The sequence below is a fragment of the Oryctolagus cuniculus genome, chromosome 7 (assembly GCF_964237555.1).
Source record: "Oryctolagus cuniculus chromosome 7, mOryCun1.1, whole genome shotgun sequence".
NCBI classification, from domain to species: Eukaryota; Metazoa; Chordata; class Mammalia; order Lagomorpha; family Leporidae; genus Oryctolagus; species Oryctolagus cuniculus.
The window spans coordinates 31,719,696-31,732,354 of record NC_091438.1 but is presented as its reverse complement, the minus strand read 5'-3'; the positions used below and the strand labels follow the sequence as shown (position 1 = coordinate 31,732,354).

Sequence of the window (12,659 nt, the reverse complement as noted above, 5' to 3'; positions counted from 1 at the left end):
TTCTGTTCCAATGGAGAAAAAGGTAGCAGTTCAATTTATAAAGCTATCACAACTCAGGTACCAATGGTTGATTAGGAAAGTACCACAAAATCTTAAATTCAAGAAGCAAAAATTTCTACACTCATAAATAAGTCCAGAAGAGTTTAAATTAGGAACAATAGGATGTTTCAACATTAGCAAAATCTAGCAATGCCATTTATCATTAAAAAATTAAAAGGGGGGCAGAAATTCAGCTTCAATTTTCGGAGCCTCCCGTCCCATGTCGGAGTACCTGGGTTCAACACCCCCAGCGGCTCCTGACTCCAGCTGCCTCCCAATGCAGATCCTGGAAGGCGGTTGTGATGGCTTAAGTGATTCGGTCCCTGTCACTCAACCCGAGTTCATACCTCCTGGCCCAGCCCCAGGCATTTGGGAGCTCTCTGTCTTTCAAATGAATAATCACAAATTTAAAAAATATTTTTTAAAAGTAAAAGATAAAACATGTCACAGACACAGAAAACACAGATAATGAATTTTCGACTGCCGTCCTTGGCTTTTAAGAAACATCTACCTACCCACGTATACACACACTCTTAGCAAATTGAGCAGAAAAGAGCATTTCCTCTAGATAAACAAATCTAACTAGAAAATCCAAGAGAATCCACTGGCCCGATTTGAACCAATATTAGCGTTCAGCAGTGTTTAAATACACAGTTCAACACTAAAATCAATACCCGAACACCAACAATAACCAGTCAGAAAATACAAAAGAAAAAAATTAATCTTTCCTAATATTTCATGAAGAAATCTATAAAATGTTATCAAGGACATTATCCTGTCTTTTGCTGTGTTTCCTTCGAATGCTTATCAAAAATTCATTAAAACCATTTATTTATGAATTCACTTGTTTTTGTCGTTCTTCCCCTTCATTAGTTCGTAAACTTCGTGAAGGTCTAGCTCACTCTTTTCCCCACCCAGTGTTTTCAGGGTTCCTCACAAAGCTAGCCCACGGTTTTAAAACATGGAGGCCCTCCTTGGACTCGTGTTCCGTAATAATGTACCCGAAGTGCGGCACGCCTTCCACGTGACAACATCACTCCGCAGCATGACTCATTCCAGCCAATCAGAATGCTTCGCACCTTGCCTGCCCTCCCCCCACTCTCCTACCCCAACAGCTGCACGAGGTGTAATCTTCCGGTCTCAGGCTGTTTGTCCCCAAAGGGGCCAATGCGGCTGCGCGCCGCGCCCTGATTGGTTGAGAGCTGCGGGGCTGCGTGCGCAAGCGCCCACCTCGGTTACTAAGGGCGGGAGCCCGGCGAGGGCGCCGGCGGCTTGTGCGGTCTGAGGCGCAGGTCGAAGCCTGGCCGCGCTAGCCATGCCGAACCGCAGGGCCAGCCGTAATGCCTACTACTTCTTTGTGCAGGAGAAGATCCCCGAACTGCGCCGGCGAGGTCTGCCCGTGGCTCGTGTGCCGGACGCCATCCCCTACTGCTCCGCAGACTGGGCGGTGAGGCTGGAAGAGGGAGTTGGGCAAGCGGGAAGGCAGGAGGCCTCGACGAGGCCAGTGACCCTCGGGCCTCGGACCTTAGGCCCTGCTTGGGCGTGGGGGGACGTCCCTGTTGCGGCCCTGGGGGCAAACCGACGGCTCCCGGTATTGCGCAGACATTACCTGTGGGAGCTCGGGCACTGGGTGCTCACCGTCGCCTGTCTTGCTTGTCTCCCCTTTAATTTCCCCAAGCTCCTGAGGGAGGAGGAGAAGGAGAAATACGCAGAAATGGCTCGCGAGTGGAAGGCGGCCCAGGGGAAGGACACTGGGCCCTTGGAGAAGCAGGTGAGGCTAGCGATGGGCTGCTGCCGCCTGCCTGGCGTGTTCTGCAGACGATGGGTGCATGTGTGAACGTCAAGGGCGAACTGCGAGTAGTGATCTGGGTTGGTGTCGAGAAGGGTGTTTTCATTTTTTTTTTTTTTCCTGGTGTCGGAATGCCTGCTAAAAAACCAACAGGCTCCGTAGGTAGCACACTCATTGTTATAATTGGTCGGGGAAAGGCCTGGGGAATCGCTGTGAATGAACCTTGATCAGCCACAGGAGTGCTGTTACTGAGGGGCGATGGGGCTGTGGGACTTCTAAGTGCCCCTTTCGGTCCTTTGGTGGTTAAGTGCCTTGTGTGAGATGCTCAAAAGTAGTTGGGACCGAGGCGGGGAGTAAGCAGACTTGAAGATGTTGGTCAATGTTTCTTTACCTCACAGGTAAAAATGTTGAAGAAGGTGTATTTGGGTAAATTTCTGTGTAGGAGAATGCTGAAGTAGCAAGTGAAATTCGTTTTCCTGCCTTGAATCAGGAAGAGTATGGGGTGATTGTGGGTTCTTTGCTTCTCTCGCTGTTTTTTTTTCTTACAGAGTACAATTCGATTCTTAAACGGTCCAGGTAGATTGACATTTAAGAGATCTTTGCTCGTTTTAGGTTTTGCAGATTTTTATTTTGTGGGTTTATGTTTGAGTAGAAGCCCTAGTGAGTTGAATTTGAACATAGTTACACTTGCAAGCTTTGGTTTTTCTTCTGTGATTTCATATAAGGCATTTTCCCTCAACATTTAGGCTGTGTTGTTTGTATACCTGATGTGTGAGACTTGGAGTCAACATGATCCGGTTGCTACTGTAAAGGAAAAACAAGAGTATTAGAATACTTTGGCAAATGGTATTCTTTTGATCATTGGCCAGGCTCGGGAAGATCAGCTTACTCAGTAGTGGGCAGATGGTGGCAGTGAATTGATTACTTACTCACCACCTGATTCAGAATATTTATAGATGTGGCCTGTTGGTATTGTGGGCAAATATGTTCATTGGCCTTGAAAGATTCTTCTAAAGTCGTCTGTAGGCTGTTTTACAGTTATTTTTGCTAAATTGAAATATGTTTTCTAAAGTGCCTAGCAGGAGTGTAATATGGGGCCATCATTCTCTTCACTTTAGAAACCAAATGTTTCTATACCACTGAGGCGGCCAGGCATGCTTGCACCAAGGCAGGCTGTTTCACCCCCTGATATGTCAACTTTGACTCTAAAAAGTGATCAAGGTACAGTAACCCTAAAACATTTTGCTTAGATGAATTTGCATACTAAAGATACCATGGGATATTGATCAGTAAAAATGTTTTTTGTTCATTTTGATCCATCATTTCAAAGTAATTGACTACAGTGTTTAAATATTATGGTACTGAAGTTTTAAAAGATTGGGTAATTTGCCTTTGTTGAAATTAAATATGAAGTTTTTTGGCAAAAGATCTAGTCTCTTGGTTTCTACCACTTCGTATGTTGTTAAACATAAATATTTCTTAGACTTATTTGTACCTACATACTTCAAAGTTATAAGATGAACAGAAGGAATTCATTTTTGAGATCTGTTTCATGGCACTGTGACTGTAGTTAATAAGATATATATTTCAAAATTGCTAGCAATAGATTTTAAATATCCACACCCCAAAAAAGCTATGTGAAGTGATGAATATGTTATTAGCTGGATGTAATCATCTCATATACATGTATCAAAACAGTTTTATTCCTCCTAAATATATATATATATAATTATCCTTCCATTAAATATTTAAAACATATTCTTGGGGGGTAAGTTATAAAGATAAATCTGAATTATTGAGCTAGCCAGAACAGAACATGGCTAAGTGGATTCTTGGTGTTCCTTTTAGCTGTTTTTATTGTGTTCTGTCTTTAAACTAAAAACTTCCCTAGTTTTTAATGTGGCCAAGCCTGGTATGATCACTTCATACATCCTCAGGTTCCTTTCTTCCTTTAGAGAATTTATAGGTGGTCTTGTATGTATTGTAAGAAGTTTAGGAAAAAATAAATTGTCCATTTTACAGTTTTTCTACACAGATTCTGCTTGACTCATTTCCCAAGCCTTGTCATTGTTGAATATGGGTCACAGCTTTTCTTCTGTCATTGCTGAGATTGAGGGCTTATCTGCAGTTCACTTATGTAGAGCTGGCTGCAAGCTTGGATAATTTTGTTCCCTCATACAAAGAGTGGTTACTACTTTAATACTTGATAAATATAATTATAAAAATATTGATATATTTATCTGGTGCAGTTGATTAGTTTTCCCTTTGCCGGCTCATTTTAGCATATAGCAACACAAAGAAAATGGTTCTAGCACCTTTTTCCCCTTTGAACTACTGAAGCTTTTGAGAGGGAGTAAATTTGAGACATTTATTTGTTCATTTTTGTCTTACTATTTTCTTTTTAGCTCTCCTTGGAAGCATTTTTTATTTTTTGAATATTTTTAGCCATGGTGAGCTACCTCCTCATTGTGAACAGCGCTTCCTCCCTTGTGAAATCGGCTGTGTTAAATATTCTCTCCAAGAAGGTATTATGGCGGATTTCCACAGTTTTATAAATCCTGGTAAGTGGCCAGTTTTGAATAGATGTTAGATCTTTTAGGAAAAAAAATATTTATTTCAAAGGCAGAGATAAGAGAGAAAGAGACAGAGATCTTATATCCACTGGTTCACTCCCCAGATGGCTGCAACAGCTGGGGTTGGGCCAGGTCAAAGCCAGAAGCCTGCCAGAAGCCTGTCTTCTGCTGCTTTCCCAGGTGCATTAGCAGGGAGCTGGATTGGAAGAGGAGCAGCCAGGATTTGAAGCAGCACCCATATGGGATGCTGGCACTATAGGTGAAGGCTTAGATGATAGATCTTAAAAAGGTGTATTGTTTTTTAAATCTTCATTTGTTAATACTATTTGATGCATAGCTGAGTTCCTAAAATCTAACAAGACTTCATAATATTTTATTGAAAAATTGCTAGAAATGGGGTATTGACACAGGGTTTGGGGTTTAGGTTTTTAACCTCAAAATAAAGCATTAGAACTGGGTGGATAGAATCCCTGAAAAATGCATAGCTTGCTGTCTGCTTACCTGCAGCTTTACATTTTAGGACTTTTCGAAAAGGTTTTTATGGTTTCCTCTTTTCTTTCTCTACCCCATCAGTCGCCTCAGTGGCTATTGCTCTGTGACCTTGAGGAAACTACTTAACCTCTGTGAGCCTAGTAGCTCACTTACAAAGTGGGGGTAATACCTGCTGGAGGGCTGTTCTAAGGAGTAATTGAGAAAATAGGGGGAATCCTAGTATTTAATAGACCTCAGATGTTATCACCCCATTAAAAGTTAGATAGTCACAAAGACATAGGATATGGTACACTTCCCATGAGAATAGATAGTAAAAAAAAAAACATGCCCTTAAAGGTAAGCAGGAGAAATTCAAGAGGGCTTAAAAAAACATGGAAATATGAATGGATTTTGAAGATTTAAAATTATTTTACGCCAGAATAAACTTATCTTTTAATTCCATTTTCCGCATACTTTGGAAGTACCCTTGTAGGTAGGGAGGAGAACTTGGGGAAAGGACTACTTCTTTGGTTTTGTTAATTACTGTAAAATTAATCAGGACATCCCAGCACTTTTTTCTCATTCTCAGATGACAGAAAAATTAATCATTCTACTCAGATTTGTTAGTGTGACTGAATAGCTCCAGTTTTTCCTGTGGTTGGTTAAAACATTAAAAGGTAGAATTTGGAGGCTTTTTCTCTCTGACACATGCACATGTATACCTCACTGTATCAAAGGCCTCACAACCCTGATGTCCAATTGTAGACCTATAGCCAAGACTCATTTGGCACAAGTGTTCCTTACCTAGAATTTCTTTCTCTGAAAAGATTACCTTGCTTTTTAAAAAAAAAAAAAAAATTATTTATTTGAAAGAGTTACAGAGGAAAGAGAGGCAGAGAGAGAGAGAGGTCTTCCATGTGCTGGTTGACTCCCCAGTTGGCCACAACAGCTGGAGCTGCGCCAGTCCGAAGCCAGGAGCTTCTTCCAGATCTCCCATACAGGTGCAGGGGCCCAAGGACTTGGGCCATCCTCCATTGCTTTCCCAGGTCATAGCAGAGAACCAGATTGGAAGTGGAGCAGCCAGGACTCAAACTGGCGCCCATAAGACATGCCGGCACTGCAGGCGGCGGTTTTACCCGCTACGCCACAGCACCGGCCCCAATTAACTTGCTTTTAAAAGTAGCTTGGACGGAATACCACGTTTTCTTTGCAATCATCATAACTTTCATTTCAAAAAATGCTATGAGGGTTTAATCTTTTGTACTTTCACATAGTAAAAATTTCCCACCTATGATACGACTTTGTCACATCTATGGAGTGTTAACTGTAGTGTAACTATAGAACATCCAGATTTTTGCTTCTGTAAGAAGATATTTTCTGTTACAGGTGAAATTCCACGAGGGTTCCGCTTTCACTGTCAGGCTGCGAGTAAGTAAAGAGGAACAGGGTAGAGTATGAGTTCAATGTATGCAGACCTGGTTAAGACTTACTCTTGTTACATGTAAGACCTAAATTGGGGAAGGAGAACCTCACGTTATTGGAGACTCTTCATAGACGTCAGAGACTGTCAGAGATCTTTAAAAACCAGAATTTGTATGCACTCGTGTCATATTCCTTTTCAGAGTATTGTGGTTTTATTTTCTGTATACTGTCCTTTCACGTTCTTTGACTTCAAGGTCAGCTGCTTTTAGTAGCTCGGTACTTAGTTTTTAAAAAGGTCTCAGGTTATCTATATTTAGAGTCATTTATGAGGAATGTCCAAAATTTAAAATAAAAATAGTGTATAGTTCAAAAATGGTATACTTCAAAAATAATGGTAAGTAGACAAAACAGTTCAGCATTTTTCTACTTGAGGGAAACAATTTTAAGTCTTCAACCACAGAACATGGCTGTACAGACCCAAGCTCTTCTAAAAACTAAGTGTTTTGTTTTTATTTATTTATTTTATTTTTTGACAGGCAGAGTGGACAGTGAGAGAGACAGAGAGAAAGGTCTTCCTTTGTTGTTGGTTCACCCTCCAATGGCCGCCGCGGCTGGCGCGCTGATCTGGTGGCAGGAGCCAGGTACTTATCCTGGTCTCCCATGGGGTGCAGGGACCAAGTACTTGGGCCATCCTCCACTGCACTCCCTGGCCAGAGCAGAGAGCTGGCCTGGAAGAGGGGCAACCAGGACAGAATCCGGCGCCCTGACTGGGACTAGAACCCGGTGTGCCGGCGCCACTAGGCGGAGGATTAGCCTAGTGAGCCGCGGCGCCAGCCTAAAAACTAAGTTTTCAGCACTTTCCCCTTTGATTAGAATAAAAATCATAATAGGTTTATTTTAAAATTTATGTTAATTTAAAAGTGCTATTGTTAGGGAGCGTATGATGATTCCTGTATTTTAATTTTTTTTTTACTTAAAAACATGAATGCCTAGGTTATAGAAATATTTGAAATTAGAAATGAGTTTAAGTCTGCTATACTTAGCTGTAATTCTAAGGATGTTCTTTATAAATGAGATAATTTGGGACTCATTTTTGCTGGTATTTTTTTTCCAGTCTTAGTGAAAAATATGTCATATCCATTTTTTGTTATCTGGGGCCAGGGCTATAGGCTATGGAATAAAGAGTTTAAGGGGGAATTTTTTTTAGTAGTCACCGTTTGTAGCTTTTAGTGGAAAACTAATAAAAATCCAGTAGTTGCTTTGAAGTTTGACCTTAGCTTATCTCCCCAAGTATTACATTATCTGAGGTTATTAAACTAAGTGGATGCTAGTAAAAAACCATAAATAGAAACGTAGCTGTGGATTTGATTTTCACATTTTTACTTAAGCTCTGTTTCTGCTTAGTTATTATGTTGAATACATTGAAATTCCTCCTATGTGCCAAGGTGCTCATTTGTGAGAGTCATTCACTAGCTTACTATTTCTTTGCTATTTTGAGTTTGATAAATTCTTATAAAAATCTATTTTTAAAATATCTTTTAAAATATATTTCTAAAAGCTCATTTTCTCAACATTTCAAATTAAGATTAACAGGTGCTATTATATATGTGTGATGGAGGATTTAAGCCCATTTGAGATTCAAGGCATATTTTGTTAATGTATTATTCAATTTAATTGAAACTGAGCTGTGTTTCTCATTTAGGGAAATTTAAAATGTTTGGAGCTGATCACCTTAAGTATGTTTTAAATTGCCAATAACCTTGGGAAGTGTGCCAATTAAATAAGTCACTGTTAGAATGACAGATATGTTGATGTAATAACTGAAAATGCCCAAGCAAATGTAACTGAGCTGATTTGGAGAAGACTGTTGCTTCATAGAGTAGCACATTGGAGTACACATGTGAATAGGACCAGTTTGAGTTAAAGCTAAGGAAAATGCATGTAGATCTCTCAAATGCTCCTGCACTGTGTGATTTTTTTATGAAGTATGTTTAAGTGAAGTTAAACAAGTGCTTCCTGGACATTGCAGTTTAGCACATTAAAACTGTAAAGAATTTCAGGATTTGAAGGGTTGTGTTTCTCTGAAGAGGTGCTTCAGGGTTTATTAGTGTTGGGGTAAGAGGTCTTAGCTCTTTTCTACGTTTCAACCAGAAGTGCTCTGCCTCTGTCCATTCTGCTGCTTAATGATTTTCTTTAGAGGAATGCTGCTTTAAAAGGAACAAAGCTTTGCAAAGTAATTTTAGCTTCCTATACTAAAGATTCACCCGGTTCTTAAATGAAGCTTCATATACACACAAAAATAACATATTCACCTAGGATATGAGATTATAAATGAACACCTCTCCCACCAGTCAACTGAAAAAAAAAAAAAAAAAAAGTGGCACCTTGCCAATACCATTGAAGATCCCTGCCCTCTCCTGGATTTTCCCCTCTTCTTTCTTTATAAGAGAACTACTACTGTGAATTTTGTATTACTTACTTCCTTACTTTTCCAAATAGTTTACCATTTATAATCACATAATTGTTTAAGTGATGTGTTTAGTTTTGCTTATTTGACCTTTTATATTTCTCTACCTTTTTTTTTTTTTTTAGACTTGATAGCTTTTACCCATTTTCTGCTGGGCTGTTTTAACTGTTTTTGAGAATGTATTATATATTTTATCTGCTTACTGATTTTCAAAAATTGTGTATAGATACCTAGTTTCACTTTGTGCCTTGTAGTTTCCACTCTGTAGTGTCTTTCAATGAAAAGGTACTTTTATTTTTGATTTAGAAAGTGTATGAATCTTTTATTGTGAGTTTTTTTGTCTTAAGAATTCTCTAACTTTTAGTCTGTTTTCTTCTAAAAGTTACAAAGTTTGTTTTTGAATTCAAGTCCTCCTTCTACCTTATTCCACCAGGAATGTGTATGGTATGAGATAGAGATGTGATTTAGTCTTTCCCCACATGAATAATCAGTTGCTGTAACATCACTTATTTTATCAATTTGTTTTCCCAACAGGTAGTACCACCTATATTAATATCACTCTTCTGTTTTATGTGTGAGTCTTTTTGTTCTTATTATTATAGGTCTATTTGTTTTTTGGTGTCAGTGTTACAGTGTCAAGATATTCTTAAACGCAACAGTTTGATAATAGTTAGACAAGTCCTCTGATCTTGTTCTTCAGGAATTTTATGGAAAATGTTGACCCTTTGTTCTTTTTTTTTTTCTGGGCCTGCGTTTGGTCCAGGGGCTGTTAGAACCCTGGGCCGCACAAATTAGAATCTGTTCTTTCCCTTGAGTGTGTGTGTGTGTGTGTGTGTGTTTACAAAAAACCTGGTTGGGATTTTGATGGGAATCACCTTTAAATCTTGAGATTCTTTTAGGAAAAACTATCTTTATACTTTCAGTAAACATGGGACTATCTTATTTTTTAGGTCTGTAATGTCTTTGAGTAAAATTATATAACTATCGTTATAATGGTCTTAATATCTTTTTTTAGATTTATATATTTTTTATTGAAGTTGTGAGCTAGAGCTTATTTATTTGCTTATTTTGAGAGACAAGGTGCTCATGTCTGCTGGTTCACTCATCAAATGCCCACAACAGCTGGTGCTGGGCCAGGATGTAGCTACGAGCTGGAAACTCAACCCAGGTCTCCCACATGGACAGAAGGGACCTAACTGCTGTCTCCTAGGGTGCACATCCGGAAGTTGCAGTCAGGAGTAAAACTGGAACTTGAACACATTCCAGTATGGGATATAGATGTCTTAACTGCAAGGCCAAGTGCCTACCGTTTTATAGCTCTTTAGAACCATTTTCTGGGCTGGTGCTATGGTGCAGAGCGTTAAACTGCTTTCTGTAGCACTGGCATCTTACTTGGGTGCTGGTTCAAGTCCTATCTGCTCCACTTGCAACCCAGCTCCCTGCTGATGTGCCTGGGAAAGCAGCAGAGAGGGTCCCTGCACCTGCATTGGAGACTTGGAAGAATATCCTGGCTTTGGCCTGGCCAGGACTGGCCATTGCAGCCATTTGGGGAGCAAACCAGCAGATTGAAGATCAGTCTCTCTCCTCTGTTTCTATAGCTCTGCCTTTCAAATAAATAAGTTAAAATTAAGACTTTTCTCGTTGTTTACTTATATATTTGGTTGTATCCTACCCTTTGCTAAACTCTTTTCAGTTTTTAGTAAATTCTTATAATCATTTCTGCCAAATAACTTCATTCTTTCTAATGTATGTATCTTTAAGTTTGCTATGACCGCTAATGTTTCACCGGTTAGAGTGTGCCATCTGCTGTAGCTTTCTTTTTCCTTTTTGCCTTGGCTGCTCACAGTCCTCTTATCTTTGGTAAAGAAGTTTGCTTCTGTTCCCAGTTAGACTAAGGACATAGCAGTTGCACATGTTAATGAAGGATTCTTCTGCTTTGTAGGTGATTTGTGTCTGTTGTTCAGATGGTGATTTATTAATGCTAAATTGACCTTGTATTTTCAGAACAAACCCAACATGGTCACTGTTCTCTCTCAAAGAAATTACCGAGTTTGGTTTGCTACTGTTTTGTTACAGGATTTGTGCATTTATGTTAAAGACTGAAAATAACCTTGTCTAATTTTGTTATCAAGGTTATTTTGCTGCCATAAAATGGATTGAGAAATATGGCTTGAGTATCTGAAGTTCATTGATTTTTATGATTTGTGTAAGTTACTGTCTTTTATTTCCCTGAATATGAAGAAGCTGAGTCAGTCCTATAGTCCTGTAATGGGGATTTTCTTTTTAGTTCTGTTTTCATAATGTGTTGGTTATCTTAGTGTTCAGTCAAGTAGCCCAATCTCTTCATGTATCTGGTTGGTTTTGGGTTTTTTTCTCATTTTATTTAATTTTTTAAGAAATGTATTAGTACATTAGATTCTTTGGGTCACAGCAAATGCATGATAGTTACTACAACACACAAATGCATAATTACTATAATATGGTTCTCATTTTAATGTGATATTAATACAAAGAGAACAGATTTATTGTAGTTCACAGATAGGATTCTGAGACTGTAATGATACTTCCTCTCTCTCCCTTCCTCCCTCCCTCCAGCTCTCTCTCCCTTTCTTTTATTCTTAATTTTTGAGATAAGCCTTTTATTATAATGTAAATTAAAAATGTTAAGGCTCCACTAAATAAAGAGTTCAACAAGTAAAGAGACCCTAGTTCAGCAGGAATATAGGCAAGGGTTATAAACAATAACCAAATGAAAAGATAACAATTTCACTCATGTATAGTAAATTTTAAATTAGTCACAGATCATCAAAGCTATATATTATTCTTAACCCTTGGTTTGATAAAGATATAAAATAGTTTGCAAAACTATACTTGCAGCAGTGCATTTCTTTCCTTTTCTTTTTCTTTGAGGTCCCACATATATGGGAGAATTTGTAGTATTTGTCTTATATGTCGAACTTATTTCGCTCAACGTGATGTCCTCCATTTGCATCTATTTTTTATTCAGATGATAAAATCTAAATGTTCATTGTTTTTTATAGCTAATAATTCCACTGTATGTGTGTGTATGCGTGTGTGTGTGTACACACCACATTTTCTTTATACATTCATCTGATAATGGACACTTTAGTTGATTGCATATTTTGGCTATTGTGACCAGTGCTGCTGTGAACATGGTGGTGTAGGTATCTCTTTGATACCGCACGTTCATGTCTTTTGGATGTATGCCCAGTAAGTAGGATTTCTGTTTCATATGTCAAGTCTGTTTCTAGTTTTTAAAGAAATCTCCATATTGTTTTCCATAATGGCTGCACTAATTTATAGTCCCACCAGTAGTGTGTAAGAGTTCCCCATTCTCCACATCCTGTACTTCATTTGTTACTTTCTGTAATAGAGGTGAGATGATACCTCATTGTGGTTTTGATTTGCATTTCTGTAATGGCTAGTGATACTGAGTATTTTTCATATATTTGTTGGCCACTTGTACTTCTTTTGAGAACCATTTCTTTAGGTCCTTTACCCATTCCATAACTAGTTTTTTTTTTTTTTTGTTAAGTTTTTGAGTTTCTCATATGTTCTAAATACCAATCTTTTGTTGGGTAAGTAGCCTACACATATCTTTTCCCATTCTGCTGGATGTCTTTTCACTTTATTACCATATGGAAGTTTCTAAAGTTTGATATAATCCCACTTGTCTACTTTTACTCTTGCTGCCTGTGCTTTGGGGGGTCTTATCTAACAACTAATCACCTACACCAATGTCTTCAAGTGTTTCTTCTCCGTTTTCTTCCAGCAACTTCATAATCCTGGGTACTATGAGACTTTGAGGTCTTTGATCCATTTTGAGTTGATTTTTGTATATTGTGAAAGGTAGGGATCTAATTTCATTCTTTCTGCC

At 38.8% G+C, this 12,659-nt stretch overlaps 1 protein-coding gene across 1 annotated transcript in view; it reads left to right on the top strand.

The window, feature by feature from the left end:
* Positions 1–1,183: 1,183 nt before the first annotated feature.
* MAEL (maelstrom spermatogenic transposon silencer) overlaps positions 1,184–12,659 on the top strand; it is a 34,126-nt gene continuing 22,650 nt past the window's right edge. Inside the window, exons 1-5 of the mRNA XM_002715789.4 lie at positions 1,184–1,486; positions 1,718–1,810; positions 2,947–3,049; positions 4,234–4,389; positions 6,259–6,300. Of these exons, the coding sequence (XP_002715835.1) occupies positions 1,355–1,486; positions 1,718–1,810; positions 2,947–3,049; positions 4,234–4,389; positions 6,259–6,300 (526 nt within the window). The 5' untranslated portion in view covers positions 1,184–1,354. The remainder of the gene's footprint in view (positions 1,487–1,717; positions 1,811–2,946; positions 3,050–4,233; positions 4,390–6,258; positions 6,301–12,659) is intronic.